The sequence below is a fragment of the Lissotriton helveticus genome, chromosome 3_1, assembly GCF_964261635.1.
Source record: "Lissotriton helveticus chromosome 3_1, aLisHel1.1, whole genome shotgun sequence".
In the NCBI taxonomy this organism is placed as follows: domain Eukaryota; kingdom Metazoa; phylum Chordata; class Amphibia; order Caudata; family Salamandridae; genus Lissotriton; species Lissotriton helveticus.
This window is the reverse complement of record NC_136061.1, coordinates 858,396,044-858,412,129: the sequence shown is the minus strand read 5'-3', so window position 1 is coordinate 858,412,129 and position 16,086 is coordinate 858,396,044. Positions and strand designations below refer to the sequence as shown.

Below are 16,086 nucleotides of genomic sequence, written 5' to 3'. Positions count from 1 at the left end.
TGCACACATGTTGTTAGCGCCTAGGGCCGAGTGTGCTCTACGCGCCGCGGTTTTTTCTGTGTGTGCGCCTCTCTGTTCATACCCCCATCATCATTTCTCTTCCTGACAGTCAGTGAGGCGGACTGTATTCGGGGAAGTGTTTTGCAATCACCTCAGACTCCGCGCAACCGACGGCGTTGGTTCTTTGAGGAACCAGCATTCATCTGGGCACGCAAACGCCGGTGTGTACCCCTGAGTGGCAATGCCTTCCCCGACTCACCTGGCAGCAGGGCACCTGTCCGTCTCGGAAACACCTGTCCACTGAGCAGCGGAGAGATGCGTGGGCGCATCCACAGGTGTCCACGCGGCGTCTAGTCCTTCCGGAGCACGCTCAGCCTCACCCGTCCAATCCAAGTGCCGTGGAAATGAATGAGGCGCATGTTCTACCTGACCGTAAGTGGCTTCGCGTACTATCCGACATGTGCTAAATGAGATGGGGCTGTTGACATACAACTAAAACATAATGCTCATAAAGACTGTCCGCGAGGCCATCGCGTGGCTTTCTTGACCATGTTCAGAGAAGAGTGCAGTTTTATTTCTGCTGGCAAACTTTTTGTTGTGGATACTATCGTCTGGGTGGGGTTTTCGAATGTTGTCTACAAACGAAGATATGAATGTTAGGTTGATTGTGTAGTGTTAAGTGCCAACCTGTGGACACAACAGAGCGATGCGGCGGAACAGGAAAGAGAGAAGAGAGGGGCCGTTATAGAGGGAAGCCGAACGAGGGGAAGGGGCAGGATATTTATGGATGGAAATTTCTTCCCCACAACGCTAGCATCTCACCAGACAGAGGGTTGGTGAGCTCGGTCTCGAAAGCGCCTTGAGTCTTTTACTGAGACAGCAGGAGAACTATTGGAGTAGAATTAGCAGGAGACGGGAGAACAGGTGGATTATGGTATTAATAGAGGAGGGAAGTAGATAGAAGCAGGAATTTTGGTGGGGCAGATCCTGCCATGTCTCAGACCTGCAGTAATCAAAAGATGACTTTGAAACGGGTCCCTAGTAAGCCCTATATCCATGTCCTTAATGTTACAGGCAAAAAACGGATCGATTCGGCAACTAATATAAAACACTTAAGGTAATCTATTTCAGCGATGCAGTCCCTGTTTCTATTTCATATGTGTTACTTCAGCTTGCGTTTTTGAAGAATATTTGCTTTTTCTAGATTTTATGTATTTGCTTCTCTTTGCCTGCGCACTGAGAAATGAGCCGCCTCTATGGTCTGGGTGAGTTCAGGCTGTGGGTAGGTGTTCATGATAGGGCACGACCAGGGAGCTCTGGAGTTGAGTGTGAGTGCCTCTCAGTGAGTCTTAAAATTGTTCAGACGACATGCTCATCCAGTCCTTGGAGTCTCTGCAGAGTGTCGATAATGATGATCACCTAGTTGCTAACTGTAATTACCATTTTCTTTCAAAGATGTTCCCTGAAAATGGACACACGTGTCTAATAGAGAAAAGTGGCGTGAGGAGGAGAACCAGAGTGAATGCACTCTGAAAACCGCTACACTTTTCCAGACCCAGGGGCGAAGCTTGGTCAGTAAGATTGGTGGGAGGGGGGAGCACCAGATTTCCGGCCCATCACGCGGGCATTTAATGTTGAATAATACATTATATGACAAGCAGGGCGCATGAGATGGACTTAAGAGGCAGTGGAAAGGGAGAGAGGAATACTGATTAATAGAAGTCTTAAATGAGAGAAAAACAATTATTTGTAAAAATAAACAGTTTTAGGGCTTTCAAAGCAGAGATGAGAGAGTGTGAGCGTTTTTGTCAGTATGATTATGCAAAAATCCCAGATGAAATCCAACAGGCACCTCACCATATCCGACTGAAAGCACCTGTACCCAACTATTAATTTGAAAATAAATTTTCGGGGGGAGGGAGGTGTAACACCCCCAAACACCTCCTGTGAAGCTATGCCCTATTACAGACCTTCGCAATATATAATTCAGTCTGATAATTTCCGATCTGAAATGTTTTCATTTCTAATTACTCACAACAATAATTATTGCTGTATTCGTTTATCTTCTACTTCTAACAAGCATTGGCAAAACTTTTAGGTCATGCTTGTTTTAGCCATTTGTTCCATGTAGTGCGATATGTCTGGCTACATAGGGTGGCAGCCAAATATTGTTCGGGTGGCATGCTGTGTGAAACATACAATTGTATTTTAAGTTTTAAGTAGAGTAACCAAAAATGGAGAGCAAGGGTTTGAAGGGGCGAGTCCTTACCCCTGAGGTATAACCTGAGGCGTTGAAGCACAACCAGGCGGCACTCTGCTGCCTGGTTGGACCCCGATGATGAAGCATGACACCAACCAGGTTGGTGTGTGAGGGTTTTTTAAACAAAGACTGTTTGTGCCTAGCTGATATAGCTACATTCACAGGTGGCATGGGATACTAACCAGATCCCATCTCTTCAACCCAGTGGGCTAGTCCTCGTTGTTTATTTGATTTTAAGTTTAAGCCACACCTATTTGAAACGATTCCTAGTTACGCATCTTTTACCACTTTTAGAGACCGCCTCAACTTCTTCATTCTACTGTATGTAATCCCCATTATATCATAATGTTGTGTACTGTTGCCCTTATTAAAAAACCTTTTTAAGAGAGTGGTTTTGCCTTGCTTCTGACATAGTGGATTATTGAACCTGAATTTCCAGTAGTAAGACACACTCACAGGAAGAAAGCTGAGCGAAATGGGCATTGTGTATCCAACATCTACCTCCTGCAGTCAAAGCTTCCACTGTCATAGTTGCAGTGACTTTCAACCTCACTCTCAGGCAGCAGGAAGCTGTCATGTTTCTCTACATATTAAAATGGAAAAAAAGGAAAATAGTAAAATATATATACATTAAAAAAAGAAGATGGAGTATGTGATTCCATGCTTCTATCTTGACTTCCCATTTGACATTGATGGGTATTTGCAATCCAAGACCTTCCGCAGATTCTTGTACGCACTGGTGAAGTGCTCATGGATCCAGGCCCCACTTGGAACAGGTGACAGCATCCAAGCATCACAAGCGCCACCAAGCAAGCAGCACCTTTGTTTGGGTTGGAGAGTCCAGGCATCCTCAGCGGGGCAGGGAAGGATGCTGGGGGATCCGCTGACAGTTTTGCAATCCTTCAGAGGGCTGCCTGCTGTGATTACCATGTGTGGTTTAGGAGGAATCGCTCTGTGGGCAGGTGTACCATGATCAATGACCTCACGTCCTGCAGTATAGCCTTATTCCTCATACACTGCACAGCAGTCTCATTTATTCACACATCTCTGGCTCCGTATTCTGCAGATTTAGGTCAATCTCATATAATTGCTTATCTCTGGCCTCATTCCCGGATCTCCGATGTCATGCTCTACATTGCACTCTCATTTATTCACATAAATGTGTGCCCTCATACCCTGCAGCAACACCTCATACATTTACTACAGATCTATGGGTCTATAGGTCATACACTATAGTTTTGCAGTATTTATGCAGCACTCACTACCCCTTTGTGGGGAGCTGAAGCTCTTGCCTACATGGGTAATTTGCCTCATCATGTAGGATGTGTGGTTAGAAGGGTGTTCTCTTTGTTGTGATCCTATGTGGAAAATGACTCCGTGTCATGCCTGATTGCCACTGAGGTGAGTTTATTGTGTTATGGGACACAGTGCTTAGCAGTGTGATGGATGAAGTAGTAAGAGAGAAAGACGCACAGTTTACGGGTTCAGTAAACTCGTAGCTTTGAGGTGATCTGCAGATCCCTTTACGGAATTTCTTATGATTATAATCCACTTATCTAGTTACTGCACTGTGTTGTCCATTCTGATATTTTAGTTTAAAGTTTACAGTCCTGAGGCATGAAATTCGGAGGGAGATATGGAGGGGAGATCTGGTGGTAGTACTCTTGGAACATCCAATACCAAATTTGATTACCGTGCACTAGTTCCCAGCTGAACAAGGGGGTGATATTTTAGCACCTTTTTATCATTCATAAGGCCAGACTGGCCTGCATACCTTTGATTTAATAGAAAACCAACCCCTTATGTCAATATTTTCAATTCTCTAGCGCATTATTATGAGAGTACAGCAAGATTTATCATGTGTTTTCCTTATCCCTAGGTGATAGACTCCTCCCTCATCATATGGATGGAAACAATCTTCTCTTTAATACTTACCTGAAAAAAGTCTTATATTCCCAACATCAACAAAACTTTTGCAATCATTCTTAGACTTCGAGGTGAATGTAGTTCGTCTTCATTGTGTGCAGCCATTGGTGGCTTCTGTGGGTTTCAGGCCAACTAGATAATGCAAGATAACATAACACTTATAACACTTATAACACAGAGCAAATGTGTACTTTGCTACATCTATCACTGCATTTTTTGTTCTGCAGAAGTGTACAGGAATGAGGTGAATGGTGTTTTGTGTCTGGGAAGTATTATTTTAATTTCAACTGTTATAGATATTGGGAATTATACTGTAAGCTTGAAGTAAACCCGTATTGAAGTCAGTCATGGTAGTAAACTAGTATTGTTTGACTGTTTCAAAATCTCTGCATTCTTCTCGCTTCCCTATCCTTTTTTCCTTTCATTTCTTACATGGAATGATATATTTAGCCGCTTGAAAATAAAATGGCATAAACCAACTTTAGCCTAAATTTTCACCGGGTGTTAGGTGAAGTGTGTGTTTCATATCAATCTGTCAAAATATTGTATTCATGATATTAGCTAGCAATGTACTGCCAAGGTAAGAATGCATAGGGAAGTATAGATTTACTATTGTGGTATAACACCTCCTGGGTTTACAAGCAGTAAAGTGGCATAGCTCAGGCAAAGGGCTTCACATTCTTCCAGGCTCGGTCATGGGTACTATAGCTCAACAGCATGTCCTTGTGAAGCTCTGCAGATCTCGTCCTCAGGGTTGAACAGGGAAGCCTCCATCTAAAAACTGGTGCATGCTTTCCCAAGACAGAGGTCCTTGAACATCTCTCCTCCCTCTCTCTGCTTATTACAGGTGTTCTATGTGGACAGGATCATGGCAGTGCAGAGGGCCATAGGTGTGCTGCTTGGGAGTTTGCTGCTGCTCCTGCTGCTACCCAAAGGTAAGAAATTCGAACTTCTGCAGACACTTTAGGAAATTACTAATTCATCGAAATTTGGGGTCCTCACATGCATTGAAGTGTTCTTTGTTGTGATAGCGACTTTTGATCCTTTTTAAGGAGAGAGGCGCTCTTTCAGAGGGGTGCCTTCCATGGGATGAAATGAGAAATGGAAAAATGGAGAGGTAGTTGGATATACATTGGGGAAAAGGATGCATGCATGGATGGATATAGATTGTTACATGGGAGATAGAAAGCACATGATGGCTAGATATAATGTATATTAGGGTTGTCCATCCTATGTCCATAAGATGCAGACCTGTTCCACATTTGTCTTCAGGATGTGTGTATGGAGAGGTCCTGTTTGTGGGCTTCTTTGTTTTTGCACATATTCCCTTTTAGTTTGGCCATTTTCAGGCTCCATTTGTTGAGTTAGTCCGTGAAAGTCTTCAGTTTTCAGGAACGTGGATACATCATTTGTGACTTCTTTACATATGACATTGTATGTCGGAAAGATAGGGCAAGCCTGGAAAGAGAGAAATATGGTTGTATATCTTCAGACCTTCCATGAGATGCACAGCAGCTTGGAGGACACTGTTCAGGTTCAGTGTGGTTAGGTGGACTCAAGAACACCTGTGCTGGACAGTACTACCGTCTGGGTGTTGGTGGGTCAAGGGTGGTTCTGAAATCTAGCCCAACGAGACAGGCTTGACTTTCTGTAACAGTGAGAACTGATTCGATTTTTCCTGTGTTTTCATGTCTATGTGGATGTTAGAGATGTAAGAGTTTTATTGTTTGTGTTGAGTTGTGGTGCGAATTGTTGTACGTTTACATTTGAGAGCTACTCTTAAATGTGGGCATGTGTGACATCATTGGCAGTGAGGATACATTCTTGGTCCAGTTTAGTTTCACAGAGGTTGTTGACATCTAAGCTCAGATAACTGGTGAGGCATATTTTGGTATAGTCGATATATTTGATTATGAAGATTTCCATGTGCAATTGTACATTTTCAGTAATTTTTTTAATCTTGATTCGATGGATGGGGAGGACAACCTCAAGTGGTTATATATACAGGGTTTATATCACGGGGGAAATTACCAATCTATGTGGGATATTGCAAATCACTGGTAGATATTGAGTTCTCAAGGAGCCCGCCTTGAAAAGTTAGGTAGAAACAGGTGCGGGATGCAAACTCATGAGTGTGGTACCAGTGAATGTAAGCATAATACTAGGCTATTGATCAATGCTTAAGACTGCTAACATTGCATAGGATGAGAAAGCAATGTAACCCTTATCTCCAATGAGGAGTATGACGTTCAGAAGTGGCTTGGTGACTGTCTCATTGCTGCAATGCATAGTGGAGTCTGATAGATATCCATGTAGGAGGTGATTTCTGCTTATCTTCGCCAACATGTTTATAGTAGCGACATTTCTATGACATTGCATATAAATGGGAAATAAATGACAGTAAATAGTTGGCTACATCTCCGGAGTCTAATTTGTATTTCCTATGAACTAGAGGATGTGCTAAGTTTTGAGGATGTCCAGGAAGATGCCGTGTGTCACAGTGTCATTGATGACATTCAAAAGTGGTTTAAGAGCTCCATTAAGGAGAGATTTCAACTTGGCTGAGGGAATGGTGCAGCCAGCACATGTCGTTGCCTTGAGAGCACCAAGGATCTGTAAGTGGTGTTCAACTGAAAATGTCTTAAAATTTTACTAGGAGAGCCTTTTGCATGGTTTGAGGCGTGGCGTAATGGAGATTTGTTTGTGCTATCTATGTATTGTTTGAACATGTTGCTCTTTTCTATTAAGAAGTTGTTAATGACATTGTATCTATCATTTGATGGGTCATACAGGGGGTTGATGCAGAGTTTGATGGTTTTGAATGAGCCTCTGCCCATATTGGAGCATTGGTGATGACAGATGTGTAGTATGTACTGTTGGCTACTGAGGTGTGATGTCGGCATGCTAATCTTATTCTTTTCATTCCATTGCATAATCTTGGGGGGGATTGCAGTTATTTCTCTTGTTTGTGGATAGAGCGTTTACGATCAAACATCTATTTGGTGTACTGTAGAGGTGGTGGTTTTGGTTTCGTGTTTCAGTTTCCTTAAAGCGTTAATGTTGGCATTAGCTTTTAAGGTGTTATTTAGAGACTAAGGGAAAGCATTTATGTTGTGCGTGGGTTCAGTGTCAGTGAAGTAGCCTTTCTTGAATAAAGAGGAGAGGATGTTTGGAAAAAGCAAAATAGTTGTTTATAGGTTGCCCATTGTGAATTGTCGGTGCATGGTGTAAGGTGAATGTCCTGGGAAAATGGTTTGGCCTGTGTAGTACACTTGTACTGAGTGAGACAGTTTGAACTGATAGTGAGGTCAACATTTTGCCTAGGATGTTTGTAGCTTTAGTAACATGGTGCTTGGTATTTGGTGTGTTTCACAGATCAACAAGTCTGGATTATATATTCTAGTGGTTTGGTCTCTCGGTATCTCCTGGGAATATTTGTGGTGTGCACTGAGACTGTTTAAGAGAGTGTGTTGTAAATGGTATCATTGAGGAAAGTAATCAACTCGTTAATGGATTTGTGATGAAAATGATTCCATGGTGAAGGTGTTTCTGTAAACTGGGTGGCTAGAGATTTGGTGAATGGTTATTGTGTACGGTACAAGGATATAGAAGTGACTGGTGGGGCATTCAGTGGAGAGGAAATTAAAATATTGTGGAAAGTGTTAGATTTTTCTGGTGCTATCGCGAAATGAGTAACTAGATTTTGTGCTGATTTTGCATGTGGAGGTGTTGATAGGCATTTCACTTGATGTGCCTGGCTTGAGGAATACGGTAGTGACTTATCCGATGTACAAGAGTTGAATTTGAAGATGTTAGATATATTCCAAGGACCAAAAAAGGGTTACCTTTATCTTCACTCACTGGTAGCTTCAGGTGCTCAGGTGAGGAGACACTGAGGATCCAACAGAAGAAGGGAGGATGGCGAGAGCTTCTTTTTTGTGTCCTTCTTTGGCTGTCATTGGTGTATGAAAGTGAAACATCTTGTTGCCTTCTTCTACCCATGCTGGCTATACATTGTGTGTTAATTTGTCTTATTTGGTTATCCTGGAAATCTTACATTTATTTTTTATTTATTTTGAAAGTTTTATATAGCACGAATATGACCCCTGCACGTATCAGAGCACTTTACAATTGTTCAGAGAGCAGTGACAAATAACATCAATAGTATCATAATCGAGAAAAATACCGGATAGGGCTGCACCCAGATAAGGGAGAGTACGACACAATGTCAGGACCGATAAATCGAAAACAATAAATGTAGCAAGAGAGTAGTAGTCAAGGGGGTAATTGACGTGTCAGCAAAGGTACGAAGGGAGGAGATCCTATAATCTAGTGCAGAAATTTGTTCATAAGTGGTACTTCAACTTCTTTCTTGAAAAATACAGTTGAGGTATTTAGTTTGAATTCAGAAGGCAAGGCATTCCAAATTCTTGTGGTAATCCCAGAGAAAGCTTGGTTGTAGGTTTTTTTTGAGGAATTTCTAAGGTTTCAGCGGTAAGGTGTTAGAGCTTCAGGAGAATGTGCCATCTCCATAAACTTTGAGCTTCTGAGTGAGGTACCTCGGGGGTATTGAATTCATTGGGTCATGCAGGCAATTGTTAGCTGAATTCTTACTTTGTAAGGGAGACAGTTGAGGGATTTGAAATTGGGGGTGATGTGGTTGTTTCTTTTTGATTCAGTGATGAGCCTTGCAGCAGAGTTGGGAGAGTCCATTAGAGAAGTCATTTTGGATCTGGGCAAGCCGCACAGGTTTGCACTTCCATAGTCCAAACTGGGAATTACTAGGGCTTGCACTGCAGACTTGAAGTCATTGGGGGGGAGAAAGGGTTTTCATTTTCTTTAAATGTTCATCTAGAGGTTCGCTCCTTTGGTGGCAGCACTGATGTGCTTCTGCATGTTAAGGTTCTTGTTGAAAGTTAATGCCAGTGATCTTGCTGAATCTATAACTTGTGGCAAGCAGTTGAGGGCTGCTAGTTGTTTTAATCAATCTTCAATGACAGGTGATTGGTTGGATGGGACGTCTAGGAGGAATTCATTTTTTGAGTATTCAGTATGAAGTGGTAGCATGATAGCCAATTTTGAGTTTTCTGTAGAGTGACGTTGAGGGATCTGATGTTTCGGGAAGGAGACTTTCAGTTATAAATGGGTGTTGTCAGCGTACATGTGTTAATGGATGTTGGATGAACTCAGAATGTCCATTAGAGGCTCCATGAACCAAGTTAAAGAGAGAGGGTGAGTGGGAGGAACCCTGTGCAACCCCTACTGTGACCGGAGTGGTCTGAGATAGGTAATGATTAACCTTAAATCTTTGAGTACTGTTTTGGAGAAACTAGGTGAACTGGTTCAGGACTGATCCTGTTAGCCCCATTCCATGTTCCAACAGGTCAAGTAAGTTTTCATGCTTAACCATGTCAAATGCCGAAGATAGGTCAAGGAGGATTAGACAGCAAGATTCATTCTGACCCAACATTTTTAGTGCATCATCCACTATGTAAGTAGTAAGCGAGTCAGTGCTGTGCCCTGGCCAGAAGCTGGATTGAAATTGGTCTTAAAGGCGGAAATGTTCAATATGGGTACAGAGTTGGATTTGTACCTATTTTTCAAAGGAGCATCGCCAGAGTAGGAATGTTGGAGATAGATCAGGATTTGTTTAAGTCAGTGCGATCTGCCTTTGGTTTTTTAGGATGGTGAAAACATGCCTGGACTTTAGGCAGTCAGGGATATTACCTTGAAATATGTAGGCATGAACAATCTTGGTCCAAAGAAGGAGCATTTGATCTTGGTCCAAAGAGGGAGTATTTGATTTCATTAAAGAAATTGAGGCTGGTACAGGGTCATTGAAGTGGCTTGATGGTTTCAGAGCTGCTAGAATTTTGAGAATAGCTTTTTCATCAATGGGTTTGAAAGAATTCCATGAGATAATTTCACCACTTAGGTTTCGGGCCCATATACTTTAATTCATCATATACATTGATCAGATGACCTTACAATCTACTACCAATAACCATGAGTCCTTTCGATTGTTTCTAGTGTACCCGACCTACCATCCACCTGTTGGTCTACAAAATCTGCTCCCTCAAAGGAGGTCCTCAAAAAACTTTACTGGGATTGGGTTTTTTTCCAGCAGAGTACGAACCCCAATCACTGTAATTCTACAACGGCGTTCCTTAGAATAAAGGATGTGGCACTATACGAACCTTATATGGACTTTATCACCATGCCACTGTACAGGACACTATATTTTAAGTTCAGAGTTGGCACTCTTCCGGTAGGAGCAACTGTATCAAAGTGGAGGTCTCACGCTCATCTGTCCCCCTTTTGTGCGAGTTGCCCAGCCAGGTTAGAGACAATGGCCCATCTGTTGTTCGAGTGTCCGGACTATACATGCCCAAGGAGGTTCTGGTTGAAACCCCTTTTTTTACGCCTTGGAACACGTTTATATTCGGTGGCCTTTCGGATTTTACAGACTGACACTTCCCCCCTTATAATTTGTGGCGTCTCCAAATTCCTAAAATGTTGTTGGTTGATCCGTTCCAAAAGATTGTCTATATCTGTTTAATTGCTTTTTAGCTAATTTAACTTAGGGGTTCCCCTAAAGTTTTATCTTTTTAAATGTATGACATATTTCTACTTTTGAAACGTTGTTTTTTTACATGATTGTGATGCTGTAAGATATCTTAGGGGACACCTACTTACTTATTTTTGAAGCGGAAGGCATCACTCACGCTGTAACCTATCAGCCCAGCAGCGCACCGGCCTCCCAGCCCACCTCTCGCCGCACCCGCTTCGCGGGTGCCGCTTCGCTGGTGGGTGCTGGTAGAGGCAGCATCTCCAAGGACCAACGCGAGGACGCCGGCAGCAAGGCGGTAAGGGGCGCGAGGAACCAGCGGGGCTGCGAGCGTGCGGGGACTTCATTTCCCAGAAGTCCCTGCAAGACCAAGGAAGAGCTTCCGGTCCGCTCTCCCTGCTGGCCCGCCCCCCGCCCGTCAAAGCCAGTTAAAAGCGGTCCTCCTCCTCTACCCTGTGGGACACCTACTTACTTATTTTTGAAGCGGAAGGCATCACTCACGCTGTAACCTATCAGCCCAGCAGCGCACCGGCCTCCCAGCCCACCTCTCGCCGCACCCGCTTCGCGGGTGCCGCTTCGCTGGTGGGTGCTGGTAGAGGCAGCATCTCCAAGGACCAACGCGAGGACGCCGGCAGCAAGGCGGTAAGGGGCGCGAGGAACCAGCGGGGCTGCGAGCGTGCGTGGACTTCATTTCCCAGAAGTCCCTGCAAGACCAAGGAAGAGCTTCCGGTCCGCTCTCCCTGCTGGCCCGCCCCCCACCCGTCAAAGCCAGTTAAAAGCGCTCCTCCTCCTCTACCCTGTGGGACACCTACTTACTTATTTTTGAAGCGGAAGGCATCACTCACGCTGTAACCTATCAGCCCAGCAGCGCACCGGCCTCCCAGCCCACCTCTCGCCGCACCCGCTTCGCGGGTGCCGCTTCGCTGGTGGGTGCTGGTAGAGGCAGCATCTCCAAGGACCAACGCGAGGACGCCGGCAGCAAGGCGGTAAGGGGCGCGAGGAACCAGCGGGGCTGCGAGCGTGCGGGGACTTCATTTCCCAGAAGTCCCTGCAAGACCAAGGAAGAGCTTCCGGTCCGCTCTCCCTGCTGGCCCGCCCCCCGCCCGTCAAAGCCAGTTAAAAGCGCTCCTCCTCCTCTACCCTGTGGGACACCTACTTACTTATTTTTGAAGCGGAAGGCATCACTCACGCTGTAACCTATCAGCCCAGCAGCGCACCGGCCTCCCAGCCCACCTCTCGCCGCACCCGCTTCGCGGGTGCCGCTTCGCTGGTGGGTGCTGGTAGAGGCAGCATCTCCAAGGACCAACGCGAGGACGCCGGCAGCAAGGCGGTAAGGGGCGCGAGGAACCAGCGGGGCTGCGAGCGTGCGGGGACTTCATTTCCCAGAAGTCCCTGCAAGACCAAGGAAGAGCTTCCGGTCCGCTCTCCCTGCTGGCCCGCCCCCCGCCCTTTACGCTCCCTACTTAATAACATCTCACTCCCGCAGCGCGGGACGCAGCACGGGCGAAGACTGGGCAAAGACAGGGCCGTTTGAGGCCGTTCGAGGACGGCAGAGGACGGCCCCGGCCCTGTCACCCTGTACTTTACTTCGTTTCCGCAGGCCCCCACGACTTCTGAAGCACATCACTGAGAATGACGATGCGTCCCAAAACTAGAAGCACGTCTAAGAAAGCTACACTGGTGACACAAGTGACCGGTCCTATAGACCTTTTCATATCCAGGGTAAACGACACCATTGATAAGAGTATCATCCTACTGGAGAAAAGAGTCTCCTTGGACCTCATGCAGGCCAAACGATCTTCGCTCGGCTCACTTGCTACCGCAATTTCCCCAGCTCACCAGGTTGCTAATAATTGCTCTTTACCACTGCCACTAACCATCGTTCCTACGATGACTGTTCCAAATTCTGTAGACTTATCCGTAACCCAAACTGACTCTGATCAATCATATGTCGACTTTGAAGCAACCCCAGATTTAGAAGCCTGCCAATCACCGACTGAAAAATTAGACCAGAGTGCCATCAGTAATCCCGTACTACCTGATCCAGTAACGATCCTAGAACTAACAAAATCAAGGAAAAACACCTCCACCCTCCCTAAGGCTACGCCAATTATCAAGGAAAAACCTAAAACAAAAACAAAGAATCATAACCTGATCACGCCCACCCCAAACTCCTCGGCAGGTATCCCCTGTTGGGTGGAAAACATGGTTATGGACCTAAAATCAGACCTCGAAGCCAAAATTACAGCACAGATCAAACCCCTAATATCAAAGTTGGACAGACTTACGTCACTAATCAATACCAAATGCAGTTGTAAGGCAAGCGGGAATGGTCCCGCCCCAACGCAGGGGGCAAAGGAAACACTCCCAAAAAAACCATCTAGTCCCAAACAAATAACAGGTATAACAAACAAGCCTCACACTTCACCAACCAGAAAAGCGGCAGTAACACAACCCCTAGCTAAAAAAGGGACTAATCTAGATGCCTCCCAAGTTATTCCGGTGGCGGTAGATCTCCCCTCTGCCACACAAATAGGTCCAGCAGGCCAAACTAAAACAAGCACCCGACAAAAAGAAGGAAATACCACCATTCCAGCAGAGACCCCCTCCCAAGAAAAACCTCCGGAACTGAAGACCAAGCAGTCTCAGCCCAAAATAATCAATTTACCCCCGGAATCTTCTCCCTTCGTGGTGGTGCTAACAGCTGTTCCCCCACTGAAGGAGGGCGTAAGAGAAACCTTCGTAGAGCTGAGGAACAAATGCGCACAGTGGCTCCAACTCCATAAACCCTTACCCGCTCACATCAGGGGTGACATCTTCTCTGCACGCAGAGGAGACTGGGTTGGTAGAAGCACGAAGGCAATAGCGGGGGATGTCATCAGCATCAAATTTAGGGAGATAGGGGCATCAAATTATATCTGCAACTCACCCAACAGAGGACCAGCCACCCAAATAAATCCCCTACCCTTGTCCTATTTCCTACCCCCATCCTCAAGGCAAAATTTCCCCTTTCCCGTACTCCCATTAAACACTGGGCCTATAAACTCCTCTGAATACAATATGTATCAACACCAGCAGCACCCACACATGCCACGATTCCCACAAAATTCACAACAATCAGTTTTCCAGTGGCAACCCCCATCCAACTTCCTCAACCCATACACCTTGCTAATCATCCACCTGCGCATCCTCCTCAATACCCATATCATACCACCCAACAGTGGTGGCAACCCCAGCAATCCACGCAATACAACACTCACCCATGGCAGCAGCCGCGGCAAGGACGGTTTCCCCCGTTCAACCCACTAGGCCTTAACTATCAAGGCAGAGACAGGGACGAATGGAGTGGACAGGAACACTGGAGAAAGTACAGTGACCCCACACGCTGGGATAGCTGGAATGGCCTTCAATTAGCAAACAGGTATAGCGCTTTGGAGTGCGTCGATTGACTACCACAACCACAAGAACACTCCCAAATCCACACAGACCTATTGGAACACACGGTCTCCCTATCTGTCCCTCCAGACATAGAGATTCCTCCAGTCCCAGAGATCCTTAATGAATCAAAAAGAGTAAAAAGCTCAAGGGACAGTCCAACAATCCTGAGTCTGATCTCGTGGAACATCGCCGGTCTAAGGACAAAAATAGAGGATGGGACAATTATGCACTACATGCATAATCACCAAGTAATATGCATACAGGAGACATGGTCATTACAAGAACATCACCTGCAGGGGTACAAAACGTACTCCTCTCTCGCGCAGTCGGGACACATAGGCAGACCACAGGGAGGTCTGTGCATATACGTAGCCAACACTATCCAAAACGCTAAAATAAAGGTTATAGAACTGGCATCTAATTTGCAGATCCTTGGTCTTTTCCTTCAGAAAAAAGAGTCAATGGTTATCATTAATTTTTATAATAACCTGGATGAACTGGACTTTGAGGGAGTCCTGGCCCATCTTCACGAAAAATTAATTACTCTCAGAATGAAACAAGGAGAAAGAGGCCCGGCCGCAATAATATGGGCAGGCGACTTCAATCTTCACGCCTGTACCCAACCAAAAAGAAAATGTCCTGGCATGGTGACAGAAGATGGCCTCTCACTCACCCATTTTTTGCATAATAAAATGGGCAGACAAATGAATGATCTCCTATCCGACCTGGATCTCCAGATAGTAAACACCTGGGACTATGGGGATAATTCACTTGCACCCACTTATATAGGAAGAGGCTATAAAACCACGGTAGACTTCATAATCATATCAACATCCTTACAACTAAGAATAAAAAACTTTGAAGTCAAACCAAATCCTCAAAGTGACCATGCAATATTAACCTTGGAAGTCTCACTAAACTATCAACAATGTTCTCCAGTAACAATAGCCAATGCATTGACCCAGGAAAATATCAATATGGATAAAGTAAACGGGTACTCAATAAAATGGGGAGTGATAAACCCAGAGGAACTCACCAAAGAGTTAATAAGATCAGTCTATTCCCAAATTAAAATTTGTTTGGACATAGCAACTAATGACGCGGAGCTTCTAAATAACTTTGCCCAAATTATGGACAAATTAAAGGTTTTACTTACAAAAAAACAAAAATCTGGTCCATCCCGGGCCAAAGGCTGGTTTAACCAAGAGTGCACTAAGGCTCATACAAAATTGAAGCTAGCCTTAAACAAAAACGAAAGGGATTCCCGCACAATAGCCACCCTCAGAAGTGAATATCATAAAATAAGGAAAAAGAGGAAAGAGGAACTGAAGCAAGCGCTGTGGCATGAACTCCACACCAGTGCCCAAGAAAAAAACTCTCAAGCCTTCTGGAGAATTATAAGAACTCCTTTCTTGGCAGACGACATTTGCCCAAAAATCGAAGCTGCTATAGACGCTGCAACTTGGGTATCACACTTCACCAGCATCTTCCAAAAACCAACCTCTGACCAAGAGACGGAAGAAGAGGAAAAAATATTCCTACCATACCCTATAGATATAAATTTTGAAATTTCCGAGATTCTTGTGGCATTGAACTCAACCAAAAAAGGAAAAGCTCCAGGGCCGGACGGAGTCCCGGCAGACTTTTTTAAACATCAAACAGAACTTTGGGCACCGATTTTAACAAGGGTCTGCACTGCCACGGCAAAATTAGGAATTCTGGAGTCATGGACAAGGTCCATTATGGTGCCGATATTTAAAAAAGGTAACCGTATGGACCCTGCCTGCTATCGCCCAATTTCTTTGCTGGACTCACTGGGAAAAATAGCAGGAAGAGTGATTTTAGAAAGACTACAGGACTGGGCAGAAGAGAGAGGCATCCTATCCGATCTTCA

General features: G+C 44.9%; 1 protein-coding gene across 2 annotated transcripts in view; it reads left to right on the top strand.

Annotated features, from left to right (window-relative positions):
- CSF3R (colony stimulating factor 3 receptor) overlaps window positions 1-16,086 on the top strand; it is a 202,822-nt gene that overhangs the window by 36,081 nt on the left and 150,655 nt on the right. Inside the window, exons 1-2 of one of the 2 annotated variants that reach the window (XM_078681207.1) lie at window positions 342-432; window positions 5,034-5,121. In XM_078681207.1, the coding sequence (XP_078537333.1) occupies window positions 409-432; window positions 5,034-5,121 (112 nt within the window). In that variant the 5' untranslated portion in view covers window positions 342-408. Of the gene's footprint in view, window positions 1-341; window positions 433-5,033; window positions 5,122-16,086 lie in introns of those variants that run through there. The other variant, XM_078681208.1, reaches the window with a different exon arrangement.